Here is a 19,335-nt window from a genome sequence, read left to right on the forward strand (position 1 = left end):
TGAAAAGACGGTTGCTTTAATAATAATAATAATAATAATAATAATAATAATAATAATAATAATAATAATAACAACAGAGCCAGTATTCTAAACGGTAAGAACGTAATACCAGTACAGTACCTTTTTTGAGATATTCAGTAAATGTACATAATTGTAATGTAATACAAATTACATTTTCATGAAAGCATTGTGGCCTAGGTTTTGGGGTTATATTGCGATACAATCAAAGCCCTTTTCCAGCGTTAATATTTAAAAACGCTAAGTAGTTGAAAACGTCTACCTTTCTCTACACAACAATCAGTAATCCAAGTTGTTTCATGAACACTTATTTCAGAGTCCAAATACCGTCACCCCAGGAAGTGCAACATCTTTGACAACAAAATCTCGTGACTGCAATTTAACTCATGTGACTCGCTTGCACAGCCGAGCTTGACTGACTGCAGCAATGCACACACCCTTTGCGCTGAAGAATGAGCATTGCTCTCTGCGCTGCAAGGCATGCAACGTGTGGCCCCTTTCCCACTACAGCAGAACGCTATAGAAAGAGGTGTGGTGCACTGGCTAATAAAGAAGTTACAATACATACGTAAGAAATGCAATTATTATTAAATAATAATAATAATAATAATAAGTCACTGGTTTTCTTTAAATTATTCAATTAACGTTTATAAAAAATATTACTAGACTTTCTACTAATGTTAGGACATAAACATTTCGTTAGCATTTTTTTTTTTATGTCAACCGTTATCATTTGTAATAATGCAGACTTCAGAGTCTTATTCAGTTTACATAAAGTTACAACGTTTAAGGATAATGATCTTGCGTTGCTACAAATGTAATTAATACCAACAAAAACAATCGTTGTTTCTCGTTTCCAGCTATGGCATATACTGTTCAGAAACTGTCGCACTACTCACTTCCAGTCTGTAAACATATTGAGGTTTAAGCTCTCTATTTTCTGAGTGACTCTCCTTTCGCCTGCTACGCCAATGAGAAACTCAGCAGAACTAATAATACAAGTGATGGGTAAAATAACAAGAGAAATTCAATCAATTTGGTTTGTGCACAGTTACGTTTTGTGACTTCATCTCAAATGGCCTCATCATGGCAGCCCGGGGGCCCCTGTATCATCAGGTCCAATCGTGTGTTACAAACACACAGAAAAAACGTGGGCCAATGCTTATCATACCATCACTTCCTGCTCGATGTAGTTTGGTTGAGGAGAAAAAGCAGAGCGCTTGCACAAGCAGTTCGGCAATCCAATGCGGTACGAATATAATTCACTGTGACAAGGTAATGTGAAAGTGTTCAATTATACTTTCTCATAAATAGCAGAGGTGACATTTCGCTACATCCCGATTTATACAACTGCCGCATTATTTAAACATGGTTAGGCTTTTTTAAAATAAACAATGTATTTATTTTTTTATTTTTTACTAGCTGAGTATGACAGTTTCACAGCACATACTGTTTTAACGTCAAATATTGACTCTTTAATATTAGACAGTTTTGTATGCTATTTATTTTCAAACAACCCTTTTTAAAGAGGTTACACAACGAGCCTGCTTTGTAGAATTGTTGATGGATTAGATTTTTATTATGCCGTAGTGTTGCTTGCAAAGATCATAAATACCACATCAACGTAAGCATTGTGACACTAGGGAGAACTAATCTAGGAAAAGATTAGTATTAGTAGGTTGTCTTAAGTGTTGCTGCGCACGGCACTTCAGCAACCTACACTAAACTAAACTTTACATTGTTGACATTATTCTTTGACAACTGAATCAACCACCTGGTATATTATTGATGTACAGTGTGCTGATGCAGGAACATACCTTGTGTTGTTTTTTATTTGTTTATTATAACTCTATGTATTTTTTTTTTACAATAGATGCCTACAGTGCAGCACATTTCTGAAGACCGCTGGAACATAAAAACATACAAATATTTGTTTTGAAAAAAAAAAAAAAAAAAAAAACTGCAAGTGATTCGGCTTTTAAATTCGGAGATTTGTGCAGAGAACGGTAACACAATGTCTAGAGGTAATCTTTGGACAACTTTTAAGTCAGTCCTTAGAACGCCCAACGATGGTCCGTTGGATCTCGACGACGCCACTTCATTTGATTTCTCGGGCGAAGTGCTGGACGAGGAGTTACCCAAGTTCAACCAACTCAGAGTGGTGGTATCGGATGAGATGAGTGACTCTTCTCCGGGCATTCCTCACGCTGCCTCGGCTGTCAACGGCAGACGTATTCATTCAGCAGTATCAGAGGATGATTCTATCCTGGGTTCCTCGTCAAGCCTTCAGAACCAGGGGATTCAGTTGGACCAGTGTGATGGATGCACAAAGAAAAAAGAGCAATTCAAACAGAAAAAAGTGAAAAAGAAGCTAGCTTTCGCTGCTATTTTATACTTTCTCTTTATGATAGGAGAACTTATAGGTAAGTTAAATTAAATTTTTAATTTTTGGGGCACCTTTCATTATTTGTAAAATCTCAACAGTAAAAGCTGTAGTCCTAGAATAATAAAACCATGTAATATTCTAAGTGAACCCTGCCATTCCACTGTGTCACCGGCCCTCACCCCGAAATGCTGCCAGGTCTTGAGTAGCGTAATATGTTGTCCATTTAGTTATTAAACCTGCCTGTTAATTGCTCAATAAGAAGTCACTGGTTACCAAATATGATACTGCACAATGCTCCCCTCCAAATCTAAATTAGACTTATAAAAGTTTTACAACACACTTTTGCTGTGGCACTAGAAAACAAAAGTTGTGCTCACCAGAAAGAGAGACAGAGGATACAGGCTGAGCAGAGGCTGGCACTTGTAAGAAGAGTACAACAAATTCACTACACAGCATCGGCTATTCCATGTGCAATAAGCACACTTAACAATTGTAGTAATGTAAAAATGCTTTTCTTCTCCAACAATTATGGAGTAGGTCAGAAGTGAGTTTGAGGTGTCGGATACCATCCCATTATTTTAAAGGAAACCCTGTTCCCCTTTGATCCTTTGTTTTTCTTTGTTGTTGTTCTTATATTGCAGCATCTTTCATAATTATGTAATACATGCCCAAAATGAGAAAAAAAGAGCCACACAAGGTTGTATGTGTATACTTGTGTATGTGTATTTATGCAGTTGCATGCTAGAAAGTATTCATATGGAAGAGAAATATTAGAAAATACATCAGGTTATATTTCAATAGATTAAATCGTTAGGTTATATTACCATAACCCTGGTTCCCTGAAAAGAGAATGACAACCATTACTGAATGGGAAGAGCCTCTCTGACCGTCAGTCTCTGAGCAAATATACTAAAGCTGCCCTATCAGGGCCCTGCTGTGAGGGGGGAGTCCCGCCCACCTCCTGCTGAAGAGGGACGTCCTCACAGTAGCACATTGCCATTTTCTTTCGGAAACAGGTCAGCTGGGGACACGACCTCAAAGGGTAATGGTTGTCATTCTCTTTTCAGGGAACCAGGGTTATGGTAATATAACCTAACGTTCCCTTTCAATTTGAATGGCAACCATTACCGAATGGGAAAGCTGTTCCAAAGCTGTCGTGGCTCCAGATTAGCGCCTAAGGGCGTGCCGCCTGCAAAACTCTAGAGCCCAGAGAGGGTCTCGTTCGGTTTGTCACATCAATGCGGTAAAAACGCACAAACGTCTGACTACCTATCCATGTAGCAGCATTGCATAACTCACCTAAGGAGGCACCACGAAGGAAAGCCCACAGAGTTGCCTGGTCCCTGGTAGAATGGGCCGTAATGTCCCCCGTTAACTGGGAGTCTGTCTGTTCATACGCCAAGCATATCGCGTCTGTTCATACGCCAAGCATATCACGTCTGTCATCCAGTGTGCTAGATGTTGCTTCGATAGGGCCTGACCTCTAGAGCGGGACCCATAGCAGACAATCAGCTGGTTGGACTGTCTCCAGGAAGCGGTCCTATCCAAATAACAGTGCAGAGCCTGAACTGGGCATAGCGGATGTTGTCTACGGTCCTCCTCTGACTCGTGCAGGGGAGGTCTGAAAGTTTCCAAAACCACTGATTGGTTAATGGAATGAGGATACCACCTTTGGCAAAAAGGATGAATTGGTTCTTAATGTTACCCGCGAGTCACTTCCAGTGAAAGCCATACATGTGTCATCGATGGACAGCGCATGAAGCTCACTTACTCGTCTGGCAGACGTAATGGCTATTAAAAATGCCACTTTCAATGAAGCAGGGCGCAGTTCTGCTGATGCCATGGGCTCAAATGGGGGGCCTATAAGGGCCCACAGTACCAGTTCTAGATCCCACTTGGGGACCATACTTTTCATGGGAGGACGAAGCCTTATGGGGCAATGAGTGGACTTTGCTGTGGCAAGGAGGTCGACTCGTGCCGGTCGAAACCTCTCCCAAATCTGTTTCACCACTTGAGGATGCAGCCTCCACTCCAAGCTGTCTGGAGCTCCTCTGGACAGGAGGTCTGCTGCCTTGTTGTCCACACCGGGGAGGTGAACTGCCCTGATGGAACGCAAGTTTCTGTGCGTCCAGGACAGGTGTCTGTGCGCTGCGTGGTGAAGGCCCGGTAAGCGTAGGCCGCCATGGTGATTTATGTAGGCTACCACTGTGGTGTTGTCCGTTGTCCAAACCAGTACATGTTTGTGCGCTAATTGCTAGTGAAAATGTAGCAGGGTGTAATGGGGGCATCCAGCAGCGCCACCTTCTCAGTCTCTACGATCTTAGCTTGCGTCAGCCACAAATGCCGGCGCGCGGCCACCATCGCCGCCAGCGACCTCCCTGATGCCTGACCTAACTTCCCTATTAGGTCAGTCATCGCCTTAGCCACTGCCTGGAGCTCCCCTGTGTCTGCCTCTGTGGCTCTGTCCTGCAGCCTCTTCGCCAAACTGGCTCTGGTAGAGCACCAGTATGGCCATGGCGTTTGATGCGTATGCCTTTTTTAGCATCGCGTCCGTTGTTCTGCAGGGCATGTTGGGTCTTTATCTCCCTTGATGAAGATGGAACCTTGCACCAACACCATGACCGTGTCCCCGATGGTGGGGAATCCACCTAGGCCCGCTTCTTGAGCTCCTGCGGTTTGCAGCAGAGACTCTGCTGTTCTGGAGGCTGAGGGTGCAGACGCTGAGTTGCCCCAGGAGGAGTGCACCAAATCCAGGAAGTCCTGGCATAAGGGGAGGGCGTGCTGTGGATGTCCTCTCTGCTAGAGGAAGCGGTTCCCCTATCAGTCCTGTTCTGCCAGCCATGGGACATCCGTGGCTGCGGCTGCCTGCTGCATTAGCGCCCCGGAACTCCTCCCTCTTGGACACGTGTGGCGGCAAGGTGCTCCCCACTGTGGCCTGCCCGACGGAGCTGGCTGGGTCCGACACGTCTGACCTGGACGTCGCAAAGGACAGCTCGCCTGGGCTAGGTGGTCTCGGCAGAGGGGACGGGCAACGAGATTGTGGGGGCTGGGGCTGCCCGGTGGTAGGGGGCAGCCTGCCCTGGGATTTTAATAGGGTCTCCAGCATAGTTTGCTGAGCCCTCAGAGTCTCCACCAGTCTTCTTACAGCACCAGAACAGCTCTCACATGGTGTATTAGCTACACAAAGCCTCGTGTAGTGAGAGTAATGGCCGCTCGCTAATCCCTGAAGAGGGGTCAAAACCAGCTCTAGCCAGAAAACTGACGTGGGACTATAGCAAGAGCAGCGTTACTAACACTCGAAAGCATGACACCGTGGTTTTATAATTTATTTGGAGCACCAAATAAACCAGCCAAATTTGGACGCAAATGCAGAAGCAATTTACGACCTGTCTCAGACATATGAGAGAGAAAATGGCGATGTGCTACTGTGAGGCCGTCCCTCTTCAGCAGGAGGTGGGCGGGACTTCCCCCTCACAGCAGGGCCCTGATAGAGCAGCTTTTGAATATTTGTTAGGAGATTGTCAGTCTGAGATCTTCCCATTCGGTAATGGTTGTCAATCGAATTGAAAGGGAACTGTAGATTTTGGATATTGATCTTAATGAAGAAATATTAACTAGTGTTGACGTTGGGAGAAATATGGTGCTACTGACACATGATTTTGAATATACTGTAACTTAATATACACACACGTCATGTTCCATATGGGTGATCTAAAAATAAATGAATGCAATAAACTGTAGTATAAAGGAATATAATACATATTGCACATTGCTAATGGCCAGTTTTACAAAGGACAAGGTCTATGGGGAATTTTGCAACACAAATATTTACCATGGAAGTTGCTTCACCTTTAATGGAAGTATCATAGTGTACATTTCCATGTGGGTACATACCATTTTAAAGTAATTTTCCTACTTTGCATAATGCAAGGTCCAATATATACCGTATAACAGATCCAAACAACTTCATATTTTTTTGGCCATCACTGCCTGGCAAAATCCTCATCCTATAGACAGACCATTGCTTTGCTTCGTTGTTGATTTCAGAAAGTCCCATGTCAGAAGAACTCTTTTGAGAACTAAACTAAACTTGCTGTGGACATTTTTTAACAAACAAAATATAATATTTCCAGTTAGAAAGTGGGGACTATAGCAGGGACTACTTTACTGTGTGTAGCGTATTATAAATGTTTACCTTGTTTTTTTTTTAAACATTAATTGTGGTCATGGATTGCATGCAAATACGCCTTCAATCTAAATGGCTACTGTTAAGTGTTCTTCCATGCAAGCAGTTTAACTTCTTTTAAAAATTCCACTTAAGGTGGTTATGTCGCCAATAGCCTAGCGATTATGACTGATGCGCTGCACATGCTAACGGATCTCATCGCTATTGTTGTGTCCTTGCTTGCATTGTGGCTGTCAGCAAAACCACCAACTAAGAGGTTCACTTTTGGATTGCATCGTCTAGGTAAGTGAACTCGCTTGTGTTTTTTAATACCAGTTCATATATATATGTGTGTATTTATTTCAAATTATAATTCTAGTGCGTGTCTCATAAAGTTTTAAAAATATGTTTATATATATATATAATATATTATTTTCAGTTTTATATTTGTAATTAATTTAGAACAATTTGTAGATTTTATTTTTCACTTTGACATTATGGACTTTTTTATGTTAATCAGTGGCAAAAACTCCTAATTAAATCCATTGTAAAATATGGAAAAGTTCAAGGGGGTGAATACTTTTGAGAGCCACTGTATGTCATAAATATAATACAATATATATTTTCCTGTAATGTAAATGAAGGGGCATTTAGTCTTGCACATGTTAGAGAGTCCCCTGCTACCTTTTAAACTTCAGGGGATTTTGTACTGTGTACAGTGAATTTTGGGTGATTCCTAAACACATTCCCCCAAAATCTGAAAAGAAAGCATTACAATTACCACTGATCACATGTAGTTTCTTACTCCCCCAGAAACAGTGAGCCTGTGAAAGATCTGCAGTAGGGAATGTCTAAAACTCCCTCTTAATGGCAGCCGCCAGTAATCATTTTGAATACTGACCTCATAATGAAACCCCACCTTGCTCAGGCTTGCTCAAAGACTGCCCTAAAGGTAAAATATACGGGTGACTTTAATCATGGCAAATATTAAGAATACTATAAAAAAAAAAAAAAAATACAGGTATGCAAATTCAAAGGGTATAAAGTATTAATTTAAAGCTGCAGAGATTACATTTTGATGATTGTCCTTCCTGTCCCCAAAAAACTGCCATAATCCCAGAGCTACTGCTTCAGCAGCATGTTCTGAATAATATCTTCCAGCTCCAATGTAGCTCAGGCAAGCAAAAATAAATGTAGTTATTTCCCCAAGGGTCAGAATAATATACAACATCATCAGTTCAGGAGAACCATTCTGTTAATGGTTTCAATTAAATAATATTGAACATGGTTGAATGAAAGCGCTGGACTGGATAAGGGACAATGTTGCCCAGTGCCCACCCATGCTGTGGGCTGAAATGTCTTTTTTTATTTTTTCATCTCATCTGTGATTTCTGGTTTCCAAGGTGACCAAAACATTTTCCCAGTTACTGTTTATTATAAATGCAATTCCTAAATTGGTAATGATTGACATTAACCCTTGTCTTTCCGCATAGCTTGTGATGATTAAGCATGTAGTTAAGAGCAATTGCACGACTCCTGCTGTCATTAGGATAATATTTGCCAATACATTATTACTGCATATTCCCTTTTAAAAGTAAATGATTTTTAGTTTTAATTTACCATGAACTGTACAAGGCTTTACTATACTTCACTACTTAGCATTTACTATGCTTTGCATTTCATACCCCTGACTTCCCTTTTCCTGTAGAAAACTACAGAAAGCTTATAGTATTTCCTAAGAGGTCGCTGTCTTTAGTGTCTGAAATGTATAACTCTTAAAGTAGAGCTTGCCAATGCTGTGAATGTTTTGGTGCTTCACTTGTTTTTGTAAGTGAACTGAACAGGATATACAAATATGTCAAATACAATGGGGCAGTGTGGACCGATGCTGCATGCTGTTGCCTTTGCTTTGGTAACTTGCTCTGATTGCAGCTAGATCAGTGAAGTGGAATACCACCTTGCAACAGCAGCATCTTTTCATTTATAGCATTGTCTGAAATACCTGCATATTTAAACTGAAGTAAACAATAAAAATAAAGAGATCTTCAACAGAAGAGGGACCAGCGATTTATATTACCTTGGTCAGCACTTTTGTAAGATAGAGTACTAGCTCTTAAAGTGTTTTAGAATAATCTGAATATTCTAAATCTGCTGTTTGTACCTTTTTTGTAGTAACGCATTTGGCTGGGTTCTCGTGTGTAGTACTGTATAACCAATAGTAATGATGCTAGTTTTCCATGCAGTGCCTAATAAAGAACAGAATTACTTGTCACAGTATTGCATGTTATCGTAGTCACTTCTAAGCACCCCGATGAAGGTGGGCAGGTTTTAGTCAAGGGTAATCTTGATACATTTGGGCGATCAAACACCTTTTTTTTTCAGGTAGAATAATAATGCAGGATAATTGATTTAGATAGATGTTCAGAGATGTTATTGTTAGTATTTCAGCTTCCATTAGTTCTGTAATATACAGTATATTGTATACTTATAAAGTAAGGGGTGATTAAAAGTTTGAAAGCCAGTTATTGGAAAGTTACTTAGGTTTGGTGGACCATTTTAATGTAAACACACTGATATTGTGTCATGTGTCATCTTGTGTTATCTGAACTGCGGAGAACAAACAAACACATGTGTGAATATTAACACAACATTGGTTCTGTATAAAAGTGGATTCTGTACTAGGTATGTGCCTATAATATATTTGATGCAGGAGTATTTTTTAGCATCTGTAAATGTTATGTCTGCTATATGATTGTTTCTTATTTCCATGCACAGAGGTCATTTCTGCAGTTGTCAGTGTGTTGCTCATATACATTCTCGCAGCAGTCCTGCTGTATGAAGCTGTTCAGAGAACTATCCACCAGGATTTTGATATTGATGGGGATGTGATGCTCATTACTGCAGCAGTTGGTGTTGCAGTGAACCTAATGTAAGTCCTTCTGTAGTACTCTGTTCTCTTCACCTACATGTCCGCTGTTTGCAATTGAAGGCACAGTATATTAACTGCAGAATGAAATACATATTTATTTCATTAAGATAATTACTTACCAAGTAAATGTTTATGATGTTTCTGTATCCCTAAAGTTTTGGATTTCTGATTAAATGTAGTCTTCTCAGTAATGATGTTTGCTCTCCAATTTGCCATGGGATTGATACTTGTCAAGATGATTTGTCAACTACAAAACAAATGTTTAAACATGCATTATTATTGATTAGGTAGGGTTTTAATATGTATTTCAAGATATTTCATGATTAAACATAATTTCTATTAAAGCAGAAAAAATAGTGTTGTCACATTCAAAATTGCTAAGTTTCTCAAGAGTTATTATGCAACAAATGTTCCTAAATATTTAATTGGTTACCTGAAAAAAGGAAATGCTAAATTCTAGAATATTTAGCTTTTTATGTCCTCCTTTTCAAAGACCATCTGTATGTACCATCTGTGAATTATCTAACAAAATAAAAACATAAATACATCTGAAAATAACAACAGGCATGTGACCTGTCCCCTTCTTGTGCTGGACTGTGATCTTTAGCAGAAATATTTCCGATCTTTGATGCAGCTGGTGTCTTTTTCGTTGAAGACATTTTGAAGAAATCGTGCAGCTCTGTGCAGTGTGCTCAATTATTAACCGGAAGCAAACTGGACCAGCTGCCAGGTTCCTAAATGCAGTGTAACAGGCAGTGCATCAATAAGGCAAATGTTGGCAAATATATTTATTTGTGAGTGTTAAAAATATGAATGTTTATATTATTCTTTCAAAACTTTTTTACAGGGATATTGTGAAATCTGTGATAACCGTGAAAAAAAAAAAAATCCAGCCTTACTTAGAAGTAATATTTTACAGGCATAATTGCAGCTTTTTAATAGTTAAACCAACAGCTGTAGATAAATAACAGGTTTTTGCCCAGTTGTGTTCTTGAAAACACTGCGCTGATGTTTTTTTGGGAAAAACAATACATGTTTTAATAGTAAAGTGATTTTTTTTTTTTTTTTTTTTTTTTTGCAGTTTTAGTCAATTTAAAATAAAAAGTGAAATGTTGGCACATTTTGTAAGGGATTGCTTACATTTTGTTGAAAATTGTGTGGGTAAATAAAAAAAAAAAAAAAAAATATATATATATATATATATTAAATAAAATATAATTTGAAGTAGCAATAAATAAATCAATGTTGAACCTGTGTAAAAAATATGTTGAACCTTGGAAAAAAATATTTTAAAAAAGATATATATTAATTTATTTATTTATTTATTTATTTTTTACACAGGTTCAACATTGATTTATTTATTGCTACTTCAAATTATTAGAAACTTTGTAACTCGCTTTCAGTTAGAAAATGTAGTTTTCTACCGTGGTGTCTCGTCTACTAAACAGCTGTTGAATGATTTAGTTGACTTAGATGTAGAATTGGTAATACTGAAAAGAAACTTTTAAAAATGATAAAACTACACAAATGTTTCAATAAGAATGTTTTTTTTTTCCCATGTTATAGTGAAAGACACATCATATATTATGATAGAGTGCTGAGAGCTGCCTATGAATCATAGAGGATTAAAGAGCTGCTTCAGAGAAATGTATTAAAGATTAAAACCTCGCTGCCATATGTTAATATATGCTGCCATATATCACGTTGGAGCCTCATGGGACAACTTGGTCCCAGTCTGATGTAGTATATGTACATATATGTAAAAAAAAATAATAATGTTGTCCTGTTCTCATGTATACTCAGTAAAGGTGTTCCTTTTTTAATTATATAACTTTCGACAATAACAACTGAAGACTGAAAGGGTTAAACATGCTGTTCTGTGTTCCTGGACCAGAGCCTGAATGAATACTAAAGTGTGATTCTCTTGCACAGAATGGGATTCATACTGAATCAAACAGGACACCTCCATTCCCACTCCCACGGGACCTCGCAGCACGCTACCAGCTCAGGACAAGGGGGGCATGGGCACAGCCATGGCAAGAGTCACGGCAGCCTGGCAGTGAGAGCTGCCTTCATACACGCCTTGGGAGACCTGGTTCAGAGTGTCGGGGTGCTGGTGGCAGCTTATATCATCCGCTTTAAGGTAGGAGTGGCTTGGTTTGGTTCACGTTTGATTTACCTTTTTGTACACAGAGGTAGGGAGTAAGGCCATTCAAATGAGTTACACCAAAAACATCCTGCTTTCTACAGCCATCAGACAGGAGGTGCATTTTAAAGGAACAATCAAATCTGACAGACTTAAAAACAAGCGCATAGGATGTGTGTCAGTGGCGTCTCAGAACAGAAAACAAACTGGTTCTTTATTAAGGGTCTACCTACCATACTGTTTGTAGACTGAATTAGAATGGACAGTACAACGTCCATTCAGAGTTAAATATATAGTATGCAGCTTTACAAAAGTCGTCCCCCGTCCCCCCCTGTCCCCCGTCCCCCCCCAAGTCTGAAGGATTAAAAAAAAGTTCTGAATGCATGCTACTTGTCTGGACTTGTCAGGTTGCAGGCTACAACAGTTCTTTGAATATAAAACTCTGTGAATATCAGTCTATCATAACAGACTTTTAAATAGCGCATGACGTACAGCCTTGCAAATGGGGGACAGCTGTTTTTTAGAACTTGCTTTGTCTTTGATATTTCCTAACATATTTTACAGCAAAAGATCCTAGTTTCCAAATTTAGCCCAAGAATGACCTTTTTAGTTTGCAGTTACAAAACCTTTTAACAGTCATTTTGTTACATTTACAGCCAGAGTACAAGATTGCGGACCCTATCTGCACCTATGTGTTCTCCGTGCTTGTGCTGTTTACAACCTTACGAATCATGTGGGATACTGGGATTATTGTACTGGAAGGTAAGCTGCAAGTTGTTATATGGTTCAGTTCTCTCAGGTTCCAGTCGGAGAGTTTGTGGTGCATGGGCTATATTTTTGCACACCAACAAAATTTGTTGCTGTGGCTTTTGTTTAGAAATTGTAGCTGGACATTATCCAGCAGTTAAAGCAACAGCCTCAAATCTGTTTAAATTCAAGCAAAAGTTCTTTAAAACCTCACAATCAGTGAGTTGTTTCAACTTTAAAGGCAACTTCTTGCAAGTGACATAGTAAAAGAAAATCTCTATGTGCGTAGTGGAGTTCTGAAAAATATAGCGTTATCCATCCCCACGTGTTGTTACAGCTGTTTAAATAATGTACCTGTAATTTATCTTTTCATTGCTAGCATCCTGCCAACTTTTTTCTTATAACTTTGAAGTCTGTTTCAGAACCCCGCTACTTACTGGTACTCTTAAAGCAACACAACCTAAACATTTCTAATTTCAGCAACTTTTCACCTCCTAGTTGTCTCATGTTTTATAGCTTTTAATGCTGCCACACATTTATTTCAGTGACAGCATTAATCACTGACCCATTTATACACTACAAGGGTTAAAAACGAGGCAATGATTCTGTGGAGGATTGCTTTTGCCATTGCATATCAAACCTTTTCCTCTCCCCAATTCCACAGGTGTTCCGAAGCATTTGGATGTGACCAGTATCAAAGAAGATCTGTTGAAACTGGAAGACGTGTATTCAGTAGATGATCTCAATGTCTGGGCGTTGACCGCTGGCAAAACGGCTGCAGTCGTGCATTTACAGCTCAGTAAGTGGCACGGTGCATTGTTTGAACGTCCTGTTTGTGTCAGCCAGCATACCTTTTCTTATCATATCTTTCTACAAGATTGTATTTGATGGGAGATATTTAGATTCGTTTTAAAGTAGTAATAAACAAAGGCATCTCTTTTTTTCCCTCTTTAAAGTTCCAGACAGCTCAACCAAGTGGGAAGAAGTGCAATCAAAGGCCAGGCTTCTCCTCCTGAACACATATGGAATGTATAAGTGCACTATTCAGGTACAAAGCTTCAGGCAGAGACTCCCTCAACTGTGTGTGAAATGCCAGTGTTCTAGTGCTTGATGATCCAGGATCTTCCTGAGCATCACATATGCAGAACAGTTTGGAACAGTCATTGGATTTCTCAGACTTGGTTGCTAAGCTGCGGAAGTATGGCAAGGTGATGTCACTGAGAGGTTGAGTGGAGCACAACTGCCAGCTTTCTGATAGAGATTTAATACACAAGCAGCTGAGTAATTCTTACCTTTTATGTGGACTTGTAGTTGTATTGCTACCTTAATTCTACTTTTGGTATATTTTTATTTGATTATTATGTATCATTAAATGGGCCAGCACATGCCTGTTTTATTCAGGGCTTTAATTTGGTATGTCTTCTGTTCATTTCTGCAAAGATTTATTTTAAGCCAGTAGCACACATAAGTAGCACAGACAAAAGAGATTAATTTGCATTTATTATTTACCTATGTTTACATATCTTTGTTTAGATACTCTGTACTGCATTAGATCACGACTGACATGAATCAAATTAATGACACTGTACACCCCCTGATTTCTCGGAGCACCGTTTTCATGAATGGCTTAAAGGGGTGCTCGGCAGTGGTGTGAACTGTAACTTTTTCAGCACTTTAACTCCTCGTGAAACAGACTACAAACTCTGTAAATCATATATAATTAGTTTTTGTCTCTGATTTGCAATATGTTGAAATGTGTAACCGATATTTATATCACTTACAGAAATGCATATTATTATTATTTTATTATTACGATACAATTGATTACTTCACAATTTCAACTGTCGCTACTCTGAAGACTACAATTTGACATCTGCTGCTGTTGGCCTTCCAGTTGGTGTTAGTAGAGTTATAAAAGGCAGACTGTGTATGTTTGGGCGCCCCCTGGTGCAGGAGTTGTATATGCAAATCAGATACTTGAATTTGTTTTAACATGGCCAAACTTAATTTTGTTATGATATGCAGAAGATGAGTTTGCCGTTGTATGCAGCCTCACTGTTTTAATGGTGCCTAAGTATTTTAATCTACAATTTGTGCCAATAACTCACAAAAGGTACCTTCTTGTTATATTGTTTTGATGTAGAAAAGAAAGCACTTGGAAGTAACAACATTGCACAGACATGACTGGTGCAATATGCAGTATTTAACACAAATGAATCATTTGTTTTTTCAATTTCTAAATGCATAAATAACATTATTGAATTAAAGATGCTGCATTTATGTTTTACTTCACCTGAGAAGTAACATTTTATGTAATAGGTGACAAAGCTTTATTGCATTTAATAAAGTTGTACATATTCACTGAGTATATGAATGAAGAGAAGTTTACATTTTGAATTAATTGTACTTGAATACCCTCTTCATCTCATTTCTCAATTAAAATGCATACTGTGTTGGAGTGTGTCTCACTAATAAAATAGGACTTATGCTTCACATATGTGTGTCACAGAGAGAGGCAGTATTTCCTAGAAGTGGCTTAGCTGTTTGTAAGTCTATAGCAGGGAGTCTTTATATATGTTACACTCATAGCCAGGATTCGGTCAGTGATCGACAAAATAATTCAATTTGAGCACTGACAGATTATCAAAGAACGAAATGAAAGGCTCCATTTCGCAATTTGATTATATCGCTTTACTCAAGGAATGAAGAAGCGGTCTCTTTCATGTTTTGTTCTTTGCTTGTTTGATAGTTTCCATTTTGCAATTTGATTAAAATAATTTGCTCAAACACCGAAATAACCTTTGACTTCATTCTTTAATAATTTGTCAATGCTGAAATTGCGAATTGGTTATTTTTGTCGGTCATTGACCGAATCCTGACAGTGAGTGTAACATATACAGTACATTGTATACACGATGTAATTTAGGGGTGCCCAATCCTGGTCCTGGTGGGCCAATGTCTCCTGGCTTTTGTTCCAACTGTCCCCTAAATTACTTAATTGGACCAATCAAGCACTTATTAGAAGATTAATTGGCCCAATTAAGCAATTTAGTGTACAGTTGGAACAAAAACCAGGAGGGACACCAGTTGTTCTGGACCAGGATTGAGCACACCTGGCGTAAACCAGGTGGGTCCAATTCACAGAATTGATCGATTCTGTAAGTGGAGGTAAGCTTGGTGCCCAAACCCGACCCAGACTATTTTTTCTACCTGAACTGTTTAAAAGACAGTTCTGCTGAAATTGCCATTATAGCACTACTGAAGAGATGCATGTAGTTCATTGCTTTATGAAGAGTTAAACAGGGCATTGCTGAAATGAATATTCCAGGTTTGCATGATTTCATGGAAATTTGTAATTACAATTGAATTAACTGGTCCTGAACAGACTGAAAATGTGTGAATTGCTTGTACTGAAAAGTTCTATTTTTCTGTTATGGGCTTTTTTATTTTTATTTCAGGTGGCTGCATAGAACTACAATAGTACATTATTTAAAGGCATTGTATTCCTTGCTGCAATAAAGTCACCTGAACACAAGGTGGTGCTGGTTAGGTGAATGCACCAGGAGTCAGCACATATAGCAATTGCTGAGCTGAAAATACTGAGCAAGACCTTTCTGCATTTTTCTTTTTTACACCTTAAGGGTAGAATTGATATTTATTGCAGGGGACCTTAAGTGTTGAACTGTCTGTGAGAATATGGCACAAAAAACTGCATCAGCAGAAATATACAATGAAATATTTATTGTTTTGGTAACAATATATGAAATGTGCACTAGAAGCAGAGATACAGTATCGGTTATATTTTGCTGCCAGTAGATGGCCTACCGTACAGCTAATACATTGCAGTATTTACAAAGGCTGCTTTCCTGTGCATGCAATGCTGTAGAGTCTATAGAAGTTTTTTGTTTTTTTTGAGAAAATTTCATTCTAGTCAATCTATACTTCTTTATGTACATGTACATTAAAAAAGCATTCAATTCCATTTAATACATGGGGGGGGGTATTGTTTTTTCAATTAGCTGCCTTCATTCTAAGAAGATATCCTGCCTGCTTTATTCTCCAAAGATAGTAAAACGTCTCCAGCGACTAATTATTTTGGGTCCAACAATTCAATTTCCTTTTTCCATCAGGTTGCAGTTTTGTCCAGTTTAGTTTTTTGGTAACGAGAGTGGAGCTATGAGTCAGTGATTTCTCTTCTTCCATATGCCTGGCTCAGGTATTCCTCAGATGTCATTTAGAAGTCATGTCAGCTTCAGCTACAAACTGCTGCAAGTAGACACTTCTGGTTGTTTAAGACTATTTTTATTCAGAATGACATTGACCTGCTTTGAATGTTATTGGCCAGCACATAATGAATGGCTCTTAAGCATCAAACACCATTACCAACCAAGACCAACTCCCTAGGAGTAGATTCAATTGATTGACACTACTTACATAATCATGAAAGCCTACAGAAGTGTGCAGTGGCGATTTGACATTGAAATAATTGGATAGTTACAACCTTGATAATATAAACAGCAATAATGATATTAATATTAATACAAGCATATTATGAAATTGTAGAAACTGCTTTTGTTTGATTTTGCCCTGTACAGTACTGTACTTTTGCAGCCTCTGAATGCTATATCTTCATAAACCCAAATACAATTGTTACAAGAGGCTAGTCAACCTACTGGTGACCTGTTATTGAAAGCGTTTGGTTACGCTCCCCTTACCTTTGCATGCTGTTTGCAATCATGAGCGATTCTTATTGCAATGACTGATACTGTGTTTCTGAAACAGTTCAGGAGCTGATTCTCACTTCTAGTCGCTGGTCACTTAGCTGACAGTAGCTCAGTGTTTTCATGGAAGCAAGTCCAGCACACTGCAGTGAGCTGCCAGGAAGTTTCCTTTGTTTTATTAGCAGTAGACTTCTGTGCACTAGATGGTGCTGGTGCTTACTAATATAAAGAGGTGTTGGCTGATCTGGCACACAGCATGTTTTTTTTCCTTTCATAAACATAACTTGAAGAGCTCCTCCTGAACTGTGGTGAATCACCAAAAAAAACAGTATTAACTGCAAAAAGTACCTCCTTAGAATGACTGCATTGGTTTTACCACACAACACTGTAAACTAATGAAATATTACCAAAGTTCTATCTCTTCTCTTGCTAGTTATTACTATGTGTCAATGCAGTTTAGTGGCAGAGGTAGGATTAGAATATTTTAGTAATCTTACATTTATCAAAGTGTGGAAAACAAGTATACATTCTGACATATTAGAATAACACATTTCCCAGAAAGGACAGAGGTGCAGAACAGAAATTGTGGGAAATAACAAGACGAAACCCTACCCCTTCTAAAAGTACACCACAGTAAAGCATGTAAAGTGTAATAAATGATAGTGAAAAGCATAGTAAAACATAAGTGTGCATTTAAAACCCAGAGAGGTATGGTAAAGCAAATAAAAAAAACTAAAAACCTGGTAAATGTATAGTATAACCACGTGAAAAGCATGGGAAAACTGCAAAAATATTGTGGTAAACTTTTATAATTGACAAGTTAAAAAAACAATCTAAATACTTGTATAATTGAGGGTGGTAATAAAATGTTTCAGACTACCTGAAAGTCCATGCACCCACTGTCTGGCCCTGTCAGTAAACAAATGTACAATATCAGTACATGTTAATGCTTGTATAACTGGCAAACTAGTTGCTTAGAAACGGATACAAAGATCATTATTCTGGTGTATGTGATTCATGTATTACACCTACAGTTTTATGTTCCAGTAAATATAATTAACTAGCAAACTAGCAAAAGCAATGCAGATAACCAAAGCATGTGTTTACAGTACATTATTATGAAACCATCTGTTGAGTACGGCATTTGGTTTGTTAGTTAAAAAAAAACAAAACAAAACAAAACAAAAACTTCACGTTCTGTTATCGGATTGATTTCTTCTAATTCTATCTTTTAGAAAACAGCATGTAAGGTAAAACACATCTGGAGGTGAGACATGCACATGTTAATCACTTTTAAAAGTCGAGCACACCTACTGTATAACAGATATTTTTTTAATATCTAGGAAGTCTTAACGACCAATAATGATTAGTGGGTTTGAGTCCTTGCTCTATGTATTTTCTTTCTCAGTTTTCTATGGTTATTTTTGTAGGCTTGGTATTGTTTTCTAAATTTTCAAACACAGTATCCCCTCTATATATAAATAGATAGATATTTGTAGGGAAAAGAGAATACAATGTAAACATACAAAGTTGTACACCTACCAGAAATGAATGTTTTTACTCCACATTAATTCATATGGTAAAGTCCCCCCATCCCTTCTGCTGGACCCATACCTGTAACAACATATTGTAGCAAGTGGAATCCAATTTGCAATGACCAGGATAACGATTGTTAACCACAGCCCTGGCGTTCACTACTACACTGTTTATAATGGATGACTCCAGGATGCAGGGGATTTCCATGGCTGCATTGGATGAGGGCTTTTAATCAATTTTTACAGACTACAGCAACAGCAGGTTCATTGTTTCATTGTTCGGTCACACTTCACGTGAGAGTTGAGGGAGTTTACTGCACTTTACTTACCCTGCCATACTGGTACTAACATTTAAAGAGGCGTATCACTGCAGTTCATGTAATATGCATGTCTCTTGCATATTAACAAGATTAATATGAATCAGATTGCTGACCAATTGTGCTTTTAAACAACACCAATAGGAGTGAACTCAGAAAGAGAAACACTTTTAATACACTGGACCTGTTACTTGCACGGGTATATTATTTTCAGTCCCATTTTTAGGTGTGCATGTATTGTGATGGGGTGCTGTAAAGACCGGGCTAATACATAGAACTCCAGCCAGCTTGGTTAAAAGAAATTCTCTTTAGCTTACCTGATTGAGTCCTTCAATAGTCCTGTGACGCACATTTTGTATGGTGGGATTCAA

The 19,335-nt window shown here is 38.5% G+C and overlaps 1 protein-coding gene across 4 annotated transcripts; it reads left to right on the top strand.

Moving 5' to 3' along the window:
- Positions 1-494: 494 nt before the first annotated feature.
- Positions 495-14,846, top strand: LOC121298963 (zinc transporter 4-like). Of its 4 annotated transcripts, none has more exons than XM_041226354.1 (8): positions 495-586; positions 1,892-2,441; positions 6,726-6,872; positions 9,345-9,498; positions 11,431-11,641; positions 12,301-12,406; positions 13,056-13,190; positions 13,348-14,846. In XM_041226354.1, exons 2-8 carry the CDS (start codon positions 2,033-2,035, stop codon positions 13,500-13,502), a joined length of 1,317 nt encoding a protein of 438 aa, XP_041082288.1. In that variant the 5' UTR covers positions 495-586; positions 1,892-2,032; the 3' UTR covers positions 13,503-14,846. The 4 variants fall into 4 exon arrangements, with proteins under 4 accessions (XP_041082288.1, XP_041082287.1, XP_041082289.1 ...); XM_041226353.1 differs by lacking the exon at positions 495-586 and adding an exon at positions 930-1,293; XM_041226355.1 differs by lacking the exon at positions 495-586 and adding an exon at positions 931-1,293 and having other exon boundaries at positions 6,828-6,872.
- Positions 14,847-19,335: the final 4,489 nt, after the last annotated feature.

Source organism: Polyodon spathula, chromosome 24, assembly GCF_017654505.1.
Source record: "Polyodon spathula isolate WHYD16114869_AA chromosome 24, ASM1765450v1, whole genome shotgun sequence".
Classification (NCBI taxonomy): Eukaryota; Metazoa; Chordata; class Actinopteri; order Acipenseriformes; family Polyodontidae; genus Polyodon; species Polyodon spathula.

Bases quoted from the DNA above. Each gene is read 5' to 3' on its own strand.
- LOC121298963 (XM_041226354.1), top strand. From the start codon at position 2,033: ATGTCTAGAGGTAATCTTTGGACAACTTTTAAGTCAGTCCTTAGAACG. The intron at 9,499-11,430 runs GTAAGTCCTTCT...TCTCTTGCACAG, and splicing joins GGTGTTGCAGTGAACCTAAT to AATGGGATTCATACTGAATC. The intron at 11,642-12,300 runs GTAGGAGTGGCT...TTACATTTACAG, and splicing joins CTTATATCATCCGCTTTAAG to CCAGAGTACAAGATTGCGGA.